This window comes from Engystomops pustulosus, chromosome 4, assembly GCF_040894005.1.
Source record: "Engystomops pustulosus chromosome 4, aEngPut4.maternal, whole genome shotgun sequence".
Lineage (NCBI taxonomy): Eukaryota > Metazoa > Chordata > Amphibia > Anura > Leptodactylidae > Engystomops > Engystomops pustulosus.
The window spans coordinates 2616934-2636967 of NC_092414.1; the positions used below are offsets into that span (position 1 = coordinate 2616934).

Sequence of the window (20034 nt, forward strand, 5' to 3'; positions counted from 1 at the left end):
CCAATACTCACCCCAACACTCACCCCAATACTCACCTCAACTACCCCAATACTCACCCCAATACTCAACCTCACTACTACACGGTGATTGATACTTATCCCCCCCCCCCCCATCACTTCATAGCACTTCTGTTACTGTAACACTACTACACGGTGATTGATACTTATCCCCCCCCCCCATCACTTCATAGCACTTCTGTTACTGTAACACTACTACACGGTGATTGATACTTATCCCCCCCCCCCCCCCCCATCACTTCATAGCACTTCTGTTACTGTAACACTACTACACGGTGACTGATACTTATCCCCCCCCCCCCATCGCTTCATAGCACTTCTGTTACTGTAACACTACTACACGGTGATTGATACTTATCCCCCCCCCCCATCGCTTCATAGCACTTCTGTTACTGTAACACTACTACACGGTGATTGATACTTATCCCACCCCCCATCACTTCATAGCACTTCTGTTACTGTAACACTACTACACGGTGATTGATACTTATCCCCCCCCCCCCCATCGCTTCATAGCACTTCTGTTACTGTAACACTACTACACGGTGATTGATACTTATTCCCCCATCGCTTCATAGCACTTCTGTTACTGTAACACTACTACACGGTGATTGATACTTATCCCCCCCCCCCCCATCACTTCATAGCACTTCTGTTACTGTAACACTACTACACGGTGATTGGTACTTATCCCCCCCCCATCACTTCATAGCACTTCTGTTACTGTAACACTACTACACGGTGATTGGTACTTATCCCCCCCCCATCACTTCATAGCACTTCTGTTACTGTAACACTACTACACGGTGATTGATACTTATCCCCCCCCCCCATCACTTCATAGCACTTCTGTTACTGTAACACTACTACACGGTGATTGATACTTATCCCCCCCCCCCCATCACTTCATAGCACTTCTGTTACTGTAACACTACTACACGGTGATTGATACTTATCCCCCCCCCCCCCCCATCGCTTCATAGCACTTCTGTTACTGTAACACTACTACACGGTGATTGATACTTATCCCACCCCCCATCACTTCATAGCACTTCTGTTACTGTAACACTACTACACGGTGATTGATACTTATCCCCCCCCCCCCCATCACTTCATAGCACTTCTGTTACTGTAACACTACTACACGGTGATTGATACTTATCCCCCCCCCCCCCCATCACTTCATAGCACTTCTGTTACTGTAACACTACTACACGGTGATTGATACTTATCCCCCCCCCCCATCACTTCATAGCACTTCTGTTACTGTAACACTACTACACGGTGATTGATACTTATCCCACCCCCCATCACTTCATAGCACTTCTGTTACTGTAACACTACTACACGGTGATTGATACTTATCCCCCCCCCCCCCATCACTTCATAGCACTTCTGTTACTGTAACACTACTACACGGTGATTGATACTTATCCCCCCCCCCCCCCATCACTTCATAGCACTTCTGTTACTGTAACACTACTACACGGTGATTGGTACTTATCCCCCCCCCCCCCCCCCCCATCGCTTCATAGCACTTCTGTTACTGTAACACTACTACACGGTGATTGATACTTATCCCCCCCCCCCCCCATCACTTCATAGCACTTCTGTTACTGTAACACTACTACACGGTGATTGATACTTATCCCACCCCCCATCACTTCATAGCACTTCTGTTACTGTAACACTACTACACGGTGATTGATACTTATCCCCCCCCCCCCCATCGCTTCATAGCACTTCTGTTACTGTAACACTACTACACGGTGATTGATACTTATCCCACCCCCCCCATCACTTCATAGCACTTCTGTTACTGTAACACTACTACACGGTGATTGATACTTATCCCCCCCCCCCCCATCACTTCATAGCACTTCTGTTACTGTAACACTACTACACGGTGATTGATACTTATCCCCCCCCCCCCCCCATCACTTCATAGCACTTCTGTTACTGTAACACTACTACACGGTGATTGGTACTTATCCCCCCCCCCCCCATCGCTTCATAGCACTTCTGTTACTGTAACACTACTACACGGTGATTAATACTTATCCCCCCCCCCCATCACTTCATAGCACTTCTGTTACTGTAACACTACTACACGGTGATTGATACTTATCCCCCCCCCCCCCATCACTTCATAGCACTTCTGTTACTGTAACACTACTACACGGTGATTGATACTTATCCCCCCCCCCCCCATCACTTCATAGCACTTCTGTTACTGTAACACTACTACACGGTGATTGATACTTATCCCCCCCCCCCATCACTTCATTGCACTTCTGTTACTGTAACACTACTACACGGTGATTGATACTTATCCCACCCCCCATCACTTCATAGCACTTCTGTTACTGTAACATTACTACACGGTGATTGATACTTATCCCCCCCCCCCCCCCCCCATCACTTCATAGCACTTCTGTTACTGTAACACTACTACACGGTGATTGATACTTATCCCCCCCCCCCCCATCACTTCATAGCACTTCTGTTACTGTAACACTACTACACGGTGATTGATACTTATCCCCCCCCCCCCATCACTTCATAGCACTTCTGTTACTGTAACACTACTACACGGGGATTGATACTTATCCCCCCCCCCCCCATCACTTCATAGCACTTCTGTTACTGTAACACTACTACACGGTGATTGATACTTATCCCCCCCCCCATCACTTCATAGCACTTCTGTTACTGTAACACTACTACACGGTGATTGATACTTATCCCCCCCCCCCATCACTTCATAGCACTTCTGTTACTGTAACACTACTACACGGTGATTGATACTTATCCCCCCCCCCCCCATCACTTCATAGCACTTCTGTTACTGTAACACTACTACACGGTGATTGATACTTATCCCCCCCCCCCATCACTTCATAGCACTTCTGTTACTGTAACACTACTACACGGTGATTGATACTTATCCCCCCCCCCCATCGCTTCATAGCACTTCTGTTACTGTAACATTACTACACGGTGATTGATACTTATCCCCCCCCCCCCCCATCACTTCATAGCACTTCTGTTACTGTAACACTACTACACGGTGATTGATACTTATCCCCCCCCCCCCCCATCGCTTCATAGCACTTCTGTTACTGTAACACTACTACACGGTGATTGATACTTATCCCCCCCCCCCCCCCATCACTTCATAGCACTTCTGTTACTGTAACACTACTACACGGTGATTGATACTTATCCCCCCCCCCCCCATCACTTCATAGCACTTCTGTTACTGTAACACTACTACACGGTGATTGATACTTATCCCCCCCCCCCCATCGCTTCATAGCACTTCTGTTACTGTAACACTACTACACGGTGATTGATACTTATCCCCCCCCCCCCCCCCCATCGCTTCATAGCACTTCTGTTACTGTAACACTACTACACGGTGATTGATACTTATCCCCCCCCCCCCCCCATCGCTTCATAGCACTTCTGTTACTGTAACACTACTACACGGTGATTGATACTTATCCCCCCCCCCCCCCATCACTTCATAGCACTTCTGTTACTGTAACACTACTACACGGTGATTGGTACTTATCCCCCCCCCCCCCCCCCATCGCTTCATAGCACTTCTGTTACTGTAACACTACTACACGGTGATTGGTACTTATCCCCCCCCCCCCCCCATCACTTCATAGCACTTCTGTTACTGTAACACTACTACACGGTGATTGATACTTATCCCCCCCCCCCCCCCATCACTTCATTGCACTTCTGTTACTGTAACACTACTACACGGTGATTGATACTTATCCCCCCCCCCCCATCACTTCATAGCACTTCTGTTACTGTAACACTACTACACGGTGATTGATACTTATCCCCCCCCCCCCCATCGCTTCATAGCACTTCTGTTACTGTAACACTACTACACGGTGATTGGTACTTATCCCCCCCCCCCCATCACTTCATAGCACTTCTGTTACTGTAACACTACTACACGGTGATTGATACTTATTCCCCCATCGCTTCATAGCACTTCTGTTACTGTAACACTACTACACGGTGATTGATACTTATCCCCCCCCCCCCCCCATCACTTCATAGCACTTCTGTTACTGTAACACTACTACACGGTGATTGATACTTATCCCCCCCCCCCCCATCGCCTCATAGCACTTCTGTTACTGTAACACTACTACACGGTGATTGATACTTATCCCCCCCCCCCCATCACTTCATAGCACTTCTGTTACTGTAACACTACTACACGGTGATTGATACTTATCCCCCCCCCCATCACTTCATAGCACTTCTGTTACTGTAACACTACTACACGGTGATTGATACTTATCCCCCCCCCCATCACTTCATAGCACTTCTGTTACTGTAACACTACTACACGGTGATTGGTACTTATCCCCCCCCCCCCCCATCGCTTCATAGCACTTCTGTTACTGTAACACTACTACACGGTGATTGATACTTATCCCCCCCCCCATCACTTCATAGCACTTCTGTTACTGTAACACTACTACACGGTGATTGATACTTATCCCCCCCCCCCATCACTTCATAGCACTTCTGTTACTGTAACACTACTACACGGTGATTGATACTTATCCCTCCCCCCCCATCGCTTCATAGCACTTCTGTTACTGTAACACTACTACACGGTGATTGATACTTATCCCCCCCCCCCCCCCCATCACTTCATTGCACTTCAGGTCATTGTTCTTTATCTGTTGCGTAATAAAATCCTTTGACTGGAAACGTGATTATGTTTGAATGTTTTATGGTCCAGGAGAATCCTCTGGGGGTTACCGCTGCTGCCCCCCTACATGGCAGTGGCAGGAGGGGTAGTTCTGAGCTGTCATGTGCCGGCTACTTACCAAGGGTTAATATAGAAAGCCAAGAGATAGTCAGTCCACAGGCAGGACGGCAGCAGAGTGAGGAAAGCAAAGATGCTCCGACGCCTGCGAAGGGTTAACAAGTCCGAAAATAGAGAGAGAAGACAAGAGAGAGAGTGAAGAAGTGCAAAAGAGTCCACACCACTGCATACTAACGACCCAGGATACACTGCAACACTGCATACTGATAACCCAGCATACACTGCACCACTGCATAATGACCCAGGATACACTGCACCACTGCATACTAACGACCCAGGATACACTGCACCACTGCATACTGATAACCCAGCATACACTGCAGCACTGCATACTAACGACCCAAGATACACTGCACCACTGCATACTAACGACCCAGGATACACTGCACCACTGCATACTGACGACCCAGGATACACTGCACCACTGCATACTGACGACCCAGGATACACTGCACCACTGCATACTAAAGATCCAGGATACACTGCACCACTGCATACTGATAACCCAGCATACACTGCACCACTGCATAATGACCCAGGATACACTGCACCACTGCATACTAACGACCCAGGATACACTGCACCACTGCATACTAACGACCCAGGATACACTGCACCACTGCATACTAACGACCCAGGATACACTGCACCACTGCATACTAACGACCAGGATACACTGCCCCACTGCATACTAACGACCCAGGATACACTGCACCACTGCATACTAACGACCCAGGATACACTGCACCACTGCATACTGACGACCCAGGATACACTGCACCACTGCATACTAAAGATCCAGGATACACTGCACCACTGCATACTGACGACCCAGGATACACTGCACCACTGCATACTAAAGATCCAGGATACACTGCACCACTGCATACTAACGACCCAGGATACACTGCACCACTGCATACTAACGACCCATAATACACTGCACCACTGCATACTGACGACCCAGGATACACTGCACCACTGCATACTGATTACTCAGGATACACTGCACCACTGCATACTAAAGATCCAGGATACACTGCACCACTGCATACTAACGACCCAGGATACACTGCACCACTGCATACTAACGACCCAGGATACACTGCACCACTGCATACTGACGACCCAGGATACACTGCACCACTGCATACTAACGACCCAGGATACACTGCACCACTGCATACTAACGACCCAGGATACACTGCACCACTGCATACTAATGACCCAGGATACACTGCACCACTGCATACTGACGACCCAGGATACACTGCACCACTGCATACTGACGACCCAGGATACACTGCACCACTGCATACTGACGACCCAGGATACACTGCACCACTGCATACTGACGACCCAGGATACACTGCACCACTGCATACTAAAGATCCAGGATACACTGCACCACTGCATACTAACGACCCAGGATACACTGCACCACTGCATACTAACGACCCAGGATACACTGCACCACTGCATACTAACGACCCAGGATACACTGCACCACTGCATACTAACGACCCAGGATACACTGCACCACTGCATACTAACGACCCAGGATACACTGCACCACTGCATACTAAAGATCCAGGATACACTGCACCACTGCATACTAACGACCCAGGATACACTGCACCACTGCATACTAACGACCCAGGATACACTGCACCACTGCATACTAACGACCCAGGATACACTGCACCACTGCATACTAACGACCCAGGATACACTGCACCACTGCATACTAATGACCAGGATACACTGCACCACTGCATACTAATGACCAGGATACACTGCACCACTGCATACTAATAACCCAGGATACACTGCACCACTGCATACTAATGACCCAGGATACACTGCACCACTGCATACTAACGACCCAGGATACACTGCACCACTGCATACTAACGACCCAGGATACACTGCACCACTGCATACTAATGACCAGGATACACTGCACCACTGCATACTAATGACCAGGATACACTGCACCACTGCATACTAATAACCCAGGATACACTGCACCACTGCATACTAATGACCCAGGATACACTGCACCACTGCATACTAATAACCCAGGATACACTGCACCACTGCATACTAACGACCCAGGATACACTGCACCACTGCATACTAATAACCCAGGATACACTGCACCACTGCATACTGATTACTCAGGATACACTGCACCACTGCATACTAAAGATCCAGGATACACTGCACCACTGCTTACTAACGACCCAGGATACACTGCACCACTGCATACTAACGACCCATAATGCACTGCACCACTGCATACTGACGACCCAGGATACACTGCACCACTGCATACTGATTACTCAGGATACACTGCACCACTGCATACTAAAGATCCAGGATACACTGCACCACTGCATACTAACGACCCAGGATACACTGCACCACTGCATACTAACGACCCAGGATACACTGCACCACTGCATACTGACGACCCAGGATACACTGCACCACTGCATACTAACGACCCAGGATACACTGCACCACTGCATACTAACGACCCAGGATACACTGCACCACTGCATACTAACGACCCAGGATACACTGCACCACTGCATACTGACGACCCAGGATACACTGCACCACTGCATACTAAAGATCCAGGATACACTGCACCACTGCATACTAACGACCCAGGATACACTGCACCACTGCATACTAACGACCCAGGATACACTGCACCACTGCATACTGACGACCCAGGATACACTGCACCACTGCATACTGACGACCCAGGATACACTGCACCACTGCATACTGACGACCCAGGATACACTGCACCACTGCATACTGACGACCCAGGATACACTGCACCACTGCATACTAAAGATCCAGGATACACTGCACCACTGCATACTAACGACCCAGGATACACTGCACCACTGCATACTAACGACCCAGGATACACTGCACCACTGCATACTAACGACCCAGGATACACTGCACCACTGCATACTAACGACCCAGGATACACTGCACCACTGCATACTAACGACCCAGGATACACTGCACCACTGCATACTAACGACCCAGGATACACTGCACCACTGCATACTAACGACCCAGGATACACTGCACCACTGCATACTAACGACCCAGGATACACTGCACCACTGCATACTAACGACCCAGGATACACTGCACCACTGCATACTAACGACCCAGGATACACTGCACCACTGCATACTAATGACCCAGGATACACTGCACCACTGCATACTAATAACCCAGGATACACTGCACCACTGCATACTGATAACCCAGGATACACTGCACCACTGCATACTAACGACCCAGGATACACTGCACCACTGCATACTAATAACCCAGGATACACTGCACCACTGCATACTAATAACCCAGGATACACTGCACCCCTGCATACTAATGACCCAGGATACACTGCACCACTGCATACTGATAACCCAGGATACACTGCACTACTGCATACTAACGACCCAGGATACACTGCACCACTGCATACTGATAACCCATGATACACTGCACTACTGCATACTAACGACCCAGGATACACTGCACCACTGCATACTAACAACCCAGGATACACTGCACCACTGCATACTGATAACCCAGGATACACTGCACCACTGCATAATGACCCAGGATACACTGCACCACTGCATATTAATAACCCAGTATACACTGCACCACTGCATACTAATAACCCTGGATACACTGCACCACTGCATACTGATTACTCAGGATACACTGCACCACTGCATACTAATGACCCAGGATACACTGCACCACTGCATACTAACGACCCAGGATACACTGCACCACTGCATACTAACGACCCAGGATACACTGCACCACTGCATACTAACGACCCAGGATACACTACACCACTGCATACTAACAACCCAGGATACACTGCACCACTGCATACTAACAACCCAGGATACACTGCACCACTGCATACTGATAACCCAGGATGCACTGCACCACTGCATACCAACGACCCAGGATACACTGCACCACTGCATACTGATAACCCAGGATACACTGCACCACTGCATACTGATAACCCAGGATACACTGCACCACTGCATACTAATAACCCAGGATACACTGCACCACTGCATATTAATAACCCAGGATACACTGCACCACTGCATACTAATGACCCAGGGTACACTGCAGCACTGCATACCAATAACCCAGGATACACTGCAGCACTGCATACCAATAACCCAGGATACACTGCACCACTGCATACCAATAACCCAGTATACACTGCACCACTGCATACTAATAACCCAGGATACACTGCACCACTGCATACTAATAACCCAGGATACACCGCACCACTGCATACTGATTACTCAGGATACACTGCACCACTGCATACTAATGACCCAGTATACACTGCACCACTGCATACTGATAACCCAGGATACACTGCACCACTGCATACTGAGTACTCAGGATACACTGCACCACTGCATACTAATACCCCAGGATACACTGCACCACTGCATACTGATTACTCAGGATACACTGCGCCACTGCATACTAATAACCCAGGATACACTGCACCACTGCATACTGATAACCCAGGATACACTGCACCACTGCATACTAACGACCCAGGATACACTGCACCACTGCATGCTGATTACTCAGGATACACTGCACCACTGCATACTAATAACCCAGGATACACTGCACCACTGCATACTAATGACCCAGGATACACTGCACCACTGCATACTAATGACCCAGGATACACTGCACCACTGCATACCAATAACCCAGGATACACTGCACCACTGCATGCTGATTACTCAGGATACACTGCACCACTGCATACTAATGACCCAGGATACACTGCACCACTGCATACTAATAACCCAGGATACACTGCACCACTGCATACTGATTACTCAGGATACACTGCACCACTGCATACTAATAACCCAGGAAACACTGCACCACTGCATACTAATAACCCAGGATACACTGCACCACTGCATACTGATGACCCAGGATACACTGCACCACTGCATACTAATGACCCAGGATACACTGCACCACTGCATACTAATAACCCAAGATACACTGCACCACTGCATACTAACGACCCAAGATACACTGCACCACTGCATACTAATGACCCAGGATACACCGCACCACTGCATACTGATAACCCAGGATACACTGCACCACTGCATAATGACCCAGGATACACTGCACCACTGCATACTAATGACCCAGGATACACCGCACCACTGCATACTAATGACCCAGGATACACTGCACCACTGCATACTAATGACCCAGGATACACCGCACCACTGCATACTGATAACCCAGGATACACTGCACCACTGCATAATGACCCAGGATACACTGCACCACTGCATAACATTACCATAGTGTAGATTGTAGTAATGAGATGACAGTAATGAGTTATTAGCTGTATATGCAGATATAGAGGAATATACTGATAGCCGGAATAGGCACATCCACAGAGACATCACCTACAGGCACATCCACAGAGACATCACCTACAGGCACATCCACAGAGACATCGCCTACAGGCAAATCCACAGAGACATCACCTACAGGCACATCCACAGAGACATCACCTATAGGCACATCCATATAGACATCACCTACAGGCACATCCACAGAGACATCACCTACAGGCACATCCATAGAGACATCACCTATAGGCACATCCACAGAGACATCACCTACAGGCACATCCACAGAGACATCACCTACAGGCACATCCATAGAGACATCACCTATAGGCACATCCACAGAGACATCACCTATAGGCACATCCACAGAGACATCACCTATAGGCACATCCACAGAGACATCACCTACAGGCACATCCATAGAGACATCACCTATAGGCACATCCACAGAGACATCACCTATAGGCACATCCACAGAGACATCACCTACAGGCACATCCACAGAGACATCACCTACAGGCACATCCACAGAGACATCACCTACAGGCACATCCACAGAGACATCGCCTACAGGCACATCCACAGAGACATCGCCTACAGGCACATCCACAGAGACATCACCTATAGGCACATCCACAGAGACATCACCTATAGGCACATCCACAGAGACATCACCTATAGGCACATCCACAGAGACATCACCTACAGGCACATCCACAGAGACATCACCTACAGGCACATCCACAGAGACATCGCCTACAGGCACATCCACAGAGACATCACCTACAGGCACATCCACAGAGACATCACCTACAGGCACACCCACAGAGACATCACCTACAGGCACATCCATATAGACATCACCTATAGGCACATCCATAGAGACATCACCTATAGGCACATCCACAGAGACATCACCTACAGGCACATCCATATAGACATCACCTATAGGCACATCCATAGAGACATCACCTATAGGCACATCCATAGAGACATCACCTATAGGCACATCCACAGAGACATCACCTATAGGCACATCCATAGAGACATCACCTATAGGCACATCCACAGAGACATCACCTACAGGCACATCCACAGAGACATCACCTACAGGCACATCCACAGAGACATCACCTACAGGCACATCCACAGAGACATCACCTACAGGCACATCCACAGAGACATCACCTACAGGCACATCCACAGAGACATCACCTACAGGCACATCCACAGAGACATCACCTACAGGCACATCCACAGAGACATCACCTATAGGCACATCCATATAGACATCACCTATAGGCACATCCATAGAGACATCACCTATAGGCACATCCATAGAGACATCACCTATAGGCACATCCACAGAGACATCACCTATAGGCACATCCATAGAGACATCACCTACAGGCACATCCACAGAGACATCACCTACAGGCACATCCACAGAGACATCACCTACAGGCACATCCACAGAGACATCACCTATAGGCACATCCATATAGACATCACCTATAGGCACATCCATAGAGACATCACCTATAGGCACATCCACAGAGACATCACCTATAGGCACATCCATAGAGACATCACCTATAGGCACATCCACAGAGACATCACCTACAGGCACATCCACAGAGACATCACCTACAGGCACATCCATAGAGATATCACCACAGAGACATCACCTATAGGCACATCCATAGAGATATCACCATATCACCTATCTCACACACTCACCAATTGTATGGAAGTTTCCCATCTCTCTCCAGGGTGGCAAAGTTGATGAATGTTCCGGCCCCACATTCCCTGGGAAGAAATGACAGGACGCTGCTTTCAGAATGTTGTGGGATGAGAAATAGTTAAACACACGGAATGAAGAAGGGTTCAAAATCCAGAAATGTGCAGACACAGAGAGCTAGGGGCGGCCACACACAGGGACCGAGGGGCGGCCACACACAGAGACCGAGGGGCGGCCACACACAGAGACCGAGGGGCGGCCACACACAGAGACCGAGGGGCGGCCACACACAGAGACCGAGGGGCGGCCACACACAGGCACGGAGGGGCGGCCACACACAGAGACCGAGGGGCGGCCACACACAGGGACCGAGGGGCGGCCACACACAGAGACCGAGGGGCGGCCACACACAGAGACCGAGGGGCGGCCACACCCAGGCACCGAGGGGCAGCCACACACAGAGACCGAGGGGTGGCCACACACAGAGACCGAGGGGCGGCCACACACAGAGACCGAGAGGCGGCCACACACAGGGACCGAGGGGCGGCCACACACAGAGACCGAGGGGCGGCCACACACAGAGAGCTAGGGGCGGCCACACACAGGGACCGAGGGGCGGCCACACACAGAGACCGAGGGGCGGCCACACACAGAGACCGAGGGGCGGCCACACACAGAGACCGAGGGGCGGCCACACACAGAGACCGAGAGGCGGCCACACACAGGGACCGAGGGGCGGCCACACACAGAGACCGAGGGGCGGCCACACACAGAGACCGAGAGGCGGCCACACACAGGGACCGAGGGGCGGCCACACACAGAGACCGAGGGGCGGCCACACACAGAGACCGAGGGGCGGCCACACGCAGAGACCGAGGGGCGGCCACACACAGGCACCGAGGGGCGGCCACACACAGAGACCGAGGGGCGGCCACACACAGGCACCGAGGGGCGGCCACACACAGAGACCAAGGGGCGTCCACACACAGAGATCGAGGGGCGTCCACACACAGGCACTGAGGGGCGGCCACACACAGAGACCGAGGGGCGGCCACACACAGGCACCGAGGGGCGGCCACACACAGGCACCGAGGGGGGCCACACACAGAGACAGAGGGGCCGCCACACACAGAGACCGAGGGGCCTCCACACACAGAGACCGAGGGGCGGCCACACACAGGCACCGCGGGGCGGCCACACACAGAGACCGAGGGGCGGCCACACACAGAGACCGAGGGGCGGCCACACACAGAGATCGAGGGGCGGCCACACACAGGCACCGCGGGGCGGCCACATAAAGAGACCGAGGGGCGGCCACACACAGAGACCGAGGGGCGGCCACACACAGAGACCGCGGGGCGGCCACACACAGAGACCGAGGGGCGGCCACACACAGAGACCGAGGGGCGGCCACACACAGAGACCGAGGGGCGGCCACACACAGAGATCGAGGGGCGGCCACACACAGGGACCGAGGGGCGGCCACACACAGGGACCGAGGGGCGGCCACACACAGGGACCGAGGGGCGGCCACACACAGAGACCGAGGGGCGGCCACACACAGAGACCGAGGGGCGGCCACACACAGAGACCGAGGGGCGCCACACGCAGAGACCGAGGGGCGCCACACGCAGAGACCGAGGGGCGCCACACGCAGAGACCGAGGGGCGGCCACACACAGAGACCGCGGGGCGGCCACACACAGAGACCGAGGGGCGGCCACACACAGAGACCGCGGGGCGGCCACACACAGAGACCGCGGGGCGGCCACACACAGAGACCGCGGGGCGGCCACACACAGAGACCGAGGGGCGGCCACACACAGAGACCGCGGGGCGGCCACACACAGAGACCGAGGGGCGGCCACACACAGAGACCGAGGGGCGGCCACACACAGAGACCGAGGGGCGGCCACACACAGAGATCGAGGGGCGGCCACACACAGGGACCGAGGGGCGGCCACACACAGGGACCGAGGGGCGGCCACACACAGGGACCGAGGGGCGGCCACACACAGAGACCGAGGGGCGGCCACACACAGAGACCGAGGGGCGGCCACACACAGAGACCGAGGGGCGGCCACACACAGAGATCGAGGGGCGGCCACACACAGGGACCGAGGGGCGGCCACACACAGAGACCGAGGGGCGGCCACACACAGAGACCGAGGGGCGGCCACACACAGAGACCGCAGGGCGGCCACACACAGAGACCGAGGGGCGGCCACACACAGAGACCGAGGGGCGGCCACACACAGAGACCGAGGGGCGGCCACACACAGAGATCGAGGGGCGGCCACACACAGGGACCGAGGGGCGGCCACACACAGAGACCGAGGGGCGGCCACACACAGAGACCGAGGGGCGGCCACACACAGAGACCGAGGGGCGGCCACACACAGAGACCGAGGGGCGGCCACACACAGGGACCGAGGGGCGGCCACACACAGAGACCGAGGGGCGGCCACACACAGAGACCGAGGGGCGGCCACACACAGAGATCGAGGGGCGGCCACACACAGAGATCGAGGGGCGGCCACACACAGAGACCGAGGGGCGGCCACACACAGAGACCGAGGGGCGGCCACACACAGAGATCGAGGGGCGGCCACACACAGGCACCGAGGGGCGGCCACACACAGAGACCGAGGGGCGGCCACACACAGAGACCGAGGGGCGGCCACACACAGGCACCGAGGGGCGGCCACACACAGAGACCGAGGGGCGGCCACACACAGGCACCGAGGGGCAGCCACACACAGAGACCGAGGGGTGGCCACACACAGAGACCGAGGGGCGGCCACACACAGAGACCGAGGGGCGGCCACACACAGAGACCGAGGGGCGGCCACACACAGAGACCGAGGGGAGGGCTATCATAGGGGCTGTGATACACTGAGAGGGGGGGGAATGGGTATCATACACTGACTGACCGGGTGTAGTAGAGGAGGTCAGCACTGTGAGTAACAAGGGATTCAATCCGTGTGGGTGCTAGCTGCTTTGGTCTGACCCGAGATCCAGTGGCATCAAAAACAGAAGAGAAGGCAGCCGCACTCCGTTGTCCTATTCCAAAAAGTGTTTATTCACATGTGGATACAAAGCTACGTTTCGGCTAGCTCAGTGTAGCCATTTTCAAGCAGAAAATGCACTGCTTGAAAATGGCTACATTGAGCTAGCCGAAACGTAGCTTTGTATCCACATGTGAATAAACACTTTTTGGAATAGGACAACGGAGTGCGGCTGCCTTCTCTTCTGTTTTTGATACACTGACTGACCGGTACTGTCATACATGAGCTGGGGGGGTGGGGGGGTTGTGGTATCATACTCTGAGCGGGGGTGGGGGGGTGGAGGGCTATCATAGGGGCTGTGATACACTGAGAGGGGGGGGAAGGGGTATCATACACTGACTGACCGGTACTGTCATACATATGTCTGATGTACATATACCGGGTGGATTCGTATTAAATTACCTCGACATCTGAAGATGTTTTCTGCGTAAAACGATAAGCGTCACCAGCAGGAGTCCGATCAGCAGGATACTGAGGATGGCGAGCAGCGAGATCACCACAACATTGGGGTTCACCTCTGCAACTAGAAGATGGAAGAGACGTCTCAATGTCCTGGCCACCCAAACTGTGACCCTCATGACCCCAATTCAAATCCTAACAAATTTACCAGCCCCCGACACCTAGCCAAACTGTAACCCTAACCCTCGCACCGACCCTGATCACCATCCCATGTCCCTCACCCTAAAAATGGCTGTAAACCAAACAAATGGACTAACTCAGACCCGGACCCTAATCTGTAACCCCAATTATCACCCAAGTCACAGATGATACGTTAGCAAATAACTAGTTATTAACCCTTACCCTGTTCCTGAATACAACTGTAACCCCAATGTTACGTACCCCAGGGTCAGATTAGGGTCCCTGAAACTCAATTGTCAAATTAAACCTTCACTTTTAAGAACAATGTACATTTTCCCAAATATGGTGTGGACAATTTCCTATACTATATTAAAATGTACGTAGGCCGTTGTGGAAACTTTATTGTGTGGTTTGGAGTGTTTCCTGAGGTGTCCTGAGATCCTAGTGAGTAGATGTCAGTCTCCAATCTCATGTACCCCAGGACTGTTTGGTATCGCTATAATTATTGGTGCATCCCAAGTGTTGCTAATTAAACATGTCCACATCCTTTGGCTCACATACCCCAGTGAGTACAGATGGTCCTGGGGGGTATCTGACCTTCTCTAGGAGAACGTGGTTATAGATGGCTGGCCTGTAATAACTGGGACCTCTGTGAGTATACAGTCCTGGGGGGATCTGACCACCTCCTGCAGTACATGGTTATGGATGGTCGGCCTGTAATAACTGGGACCTCTGTGAGTATACAGTCCTGGGGGGCTCTGACCACCTCCTGCAGTACATGGTTATGGATGGTCGGCCTGTAATAACTGGGACCTCTGTGAGTATAAAGTCCTGGGGGGATCTGACCTCCTCCTGCAGTACATGGTTATGGATGGTTGGACTGTAATAACTGGGACCTCTGTGAGTATACAGTCCTGGGGGGATCTGACCACCTCCTGCAGTACATGGTTATGGATGGTTGGACTGTAATAACTGGGACCTCTGTGAGTATACAGTCCTGGGGGGATCTGACCACCTCCTGCAGTACATGGTTATGGATGGTTGGCCTGTAATAATCAGGACCCCTATGAGTATACAGTCCTGGGGGAATCTGACCACCTCCTGCAGTACATGGTTATGGATGGTCGGCCTGTAATAACTGGGACCTCTGCGAGTATACAGTCCTGGGGGGATCTGACCACCTCCTGCAGTACATGGTTATGGATGGTTGGCCTGTAATAACTGGGACCTCTGTGAGTATACAGTCCTGGGGGGATCTGACCACCTCCTGCAGTACATGGTTATGGATGGTTGGACTGTAATAACTGGGACCTCTGTGAGTATACAGTCCTGGGGGGATCTGACCACCTCCTGCAGTACATGGTTATGGATGGTTGGCCTGTAATAACTGGGACCTCTGTGAGTATAAAGTCCTGGGGGGATCTGACCACCTCCTGCAGTACATGGTTATGGATGGTCGGCCTGTAATAACTGGGACCTCTGTGAGTATACAGTCCTGGGGGGATCTGACCACCTCCTGCAGTACATGGTTATGGATGGTTGGACTGTAATAATCAGGACCCCTATGAGTATACAGTCCTGGGGGGATCTGACCACCTCCTGCAGTACATGGTTATGGATGGTCGGCCTGTAATAACTGGGACCTCTGTGAGTATACAGTCCTGGGGGGATCTGACCCCCTCCTGCAGTACATGGTTATGGATGGTCGGCCTGTAATAACTGGGACCTCTGTGAGTATACAGTCCTGGGGGGATCTGACCACCTCCTGCAGTACATGGTTATGGATGGTTGGACTGTAATAACTGGGACAGCTGTGAGTATACAGTCCTGGGGGAATCTGACCACCTCCTGCAGTACATGGTTATGGATGGTCGGCCTGTAATAACTGGGACCTCTGTGAGTATATACAGTCCTGGGGGGATCTGACCACCTCCTGCAGTACATGGTTATGGATGGTCGGCCTGTAATAACTGGGACCTCTGTGAGTATATACAGTCCTGGGGGGATCTGACCACCTCCTGCAGTACATGGTTATGGATGGTTGGCCTGTAATAATCAGGACCCCTATGAGTATACAGTCCTGGGGGGATCTGACCACCTCCTGCAGTACATGGTTATGGATGGTCGGCCTGTAATAACTGGGACCTCTGTGAGTATACAGTCCTGGGGGGCTCTGACCACCTCCTGCAGTACATGGTTATAGATGGTTGGCCTGTAATAACTGGGACCTCTGTGAGTATAAAGTCCTGGGGGGATCTGACCACCTCCTGCAGTACATGGTTATGGATGGTTGGCCTCTAATAACTGGGACCTCTGTGAGTATACAGTCCTGGGGGGATCTGACCTTCTCTAGGAGAACGTGGTTATAGATGGCTGGCCTCTAATAACTGGGACAGCTGTGAGTATATACAGACCTGGGGGGATCTGACCACCTCCTGCAGTACATGGTGATGGATGGTCGGCCTGTAATAACTGGGACCTCTGTGAGTATATACAGTCCTGGGGGGATCTGACCCCCTCCTGCAGTACATGGTTATGGATGGTCGGCCTGTAATAACTGGGACCTCTGTGAGTATACAGTCCTGGGGGGATCTGACCACCTCCTGCAGTACATGGTTATGGATGGTCGGCCTGTAATAATCAGGACCCCTATGAGTATACAGTCCTGGGGGGATCTGACCACCTCCTGCAGTACATGGTTATGGATGGTTGGACTGTAATAACTGGGACCTCTGTGAGTATACAGTCCTGGGGGGATCTGACCCCCTCCTGCAGTACATGGTTATGGATGGTCGGCCTGTAATAACTGGGACCTCTGTGAGTATACAGTCCTGGGGGGATCTGACCACCTCCTGCAGTACATGGTTATGGATGGTCGGCCTGTAATAACTGGGACCTCTGTGAGTATACAGTCCTGGGGGGATCTGACCACCTCCTGCAGTACATGGTTATGGATGGTCGGCCTGTAATAACTGGGACCTCTGTGAGTATACAGTCCTGGGGGGATCTGACCACCTCCTGCAGTACATGGTTATGGATGGTCGGCCTGTAATAACTGGGACCTCTGTGAGTATACAGTCCTGGGGGGATCTGACCACCTCCTGCAGTACATGGTTATGGATGGTTGGACTGTAATAACTGGGACCTCTGTGAGTATAAAGTCCTGGGGGGATCTGACCCCCTCCTGCAGTACATGGTTATGGATGGTTGGCCTGTAATAACTGGGACCTCTGTGAGTATACAGTCCTGGGGGGCTCTGACCACCTCCTGCAGTACATGGTTATAGATGGTTGGCCTGTAATAACTGGGACCTCTGTGAGTATAAAGTCCTGGGGGGATCTGACCACCTCCTGCAGTACATGGTTATGGATGGTTGGCCTCTAATAACTGGGACCTCTGTGAGTATACAGTCCTGGGGGGATCTGACCTTCTCTAGGAGAACGTGGTTATAGATGGCTGGCCTCTAATAACTGGGACAGCTGTGAGTATATACAGACCTGGGGGGATCTGACCACCTCCTGCAGTACATGGTGATGGATGGTCGGCCTGTAATAACTGGGACCTCTGTGAGTATATACAGTCCTGGGGGGATCTGACCCCCTCCTGCAGTACATGGTTATGGATGGTCGGCCTGTAATAACTGGGACCTCTGTGAGTATACAGTCCTGGGGGGATCTGACCACCTCCTGCAGTACATGGTTATGGATGGTTGGACTGTAATAACTGGGACCTCTGTGAGTATACAGTCCTGGGGGGATCTGACCCCCTCCTGCAGTACATGGTTATGGATGGTCGGCCTGTAATAACTGGGACCTCTGTGAGTATACAGTCCTGGGGGGATCTGACCACCTCCTGCAGTACATGGTTATGGATGGTCGGCCTGTAATAACTGGGACCTCTGTGAGTATACAGTCCTGGGGGGATCTGACCACCTCCTGCAGTACATGGTTATGGATGGTCGGCCTGTAATAACTGGGACCTCTGTGAGTATACAGTCCTGGGGGGATCTGACCACCTCCTGCAGTACATGGTTATGGATGGTCGGCCTGTAATAACTGGGACCTCTGTGAGTATACAGTCCTGGGGGGATCTGACCACCTCCTGCAGTACATGGTTATGGATGGTTGGCCTGTAATAACTGGGACCTCTGTGAGTATACAGTCCTGGGGGGATCTGACCACCTCCTGCAGTACATGGTTATGGATGGTTGGCCTGTAATAACTGGGACCTCTGTGAGTATAAAGTCCTGGGGGGATCTGACCACCTCC

The 20034-nt window shown here is 52.1% G+C and overlaps 1 protein-coding gene across 1 annotated transcript in view; it reads right to left on the reverse strand.

Moving 5' to 3' along the window:
* LOC140125904 (receptor-type tyrosine-protein phosphatase O-like) overlaps nt 1-20034 on the reverse strand; it is a 297842-nt gene that overhangs the window by 127103 nt on the left and 150705 nt on the right. Inside the window, exons 15-17 of the mRNA XM_072144801.1 lie at nt 15590-15710; nt 12120-12188; nt 4889-4972 (exon numbers count right to left, since the gene is read on the reverse strand). Of these exons, the coding sequence (XP_072000902.1) occupies nt 4889-4972; nt 12120-12188; nt 15590-15710 (274 nt within the window). The remainder of the gene's footprint in view (nt 1-4888; nt 4973-12119; nt 12189-15589; nt 15711-20034) is intronic.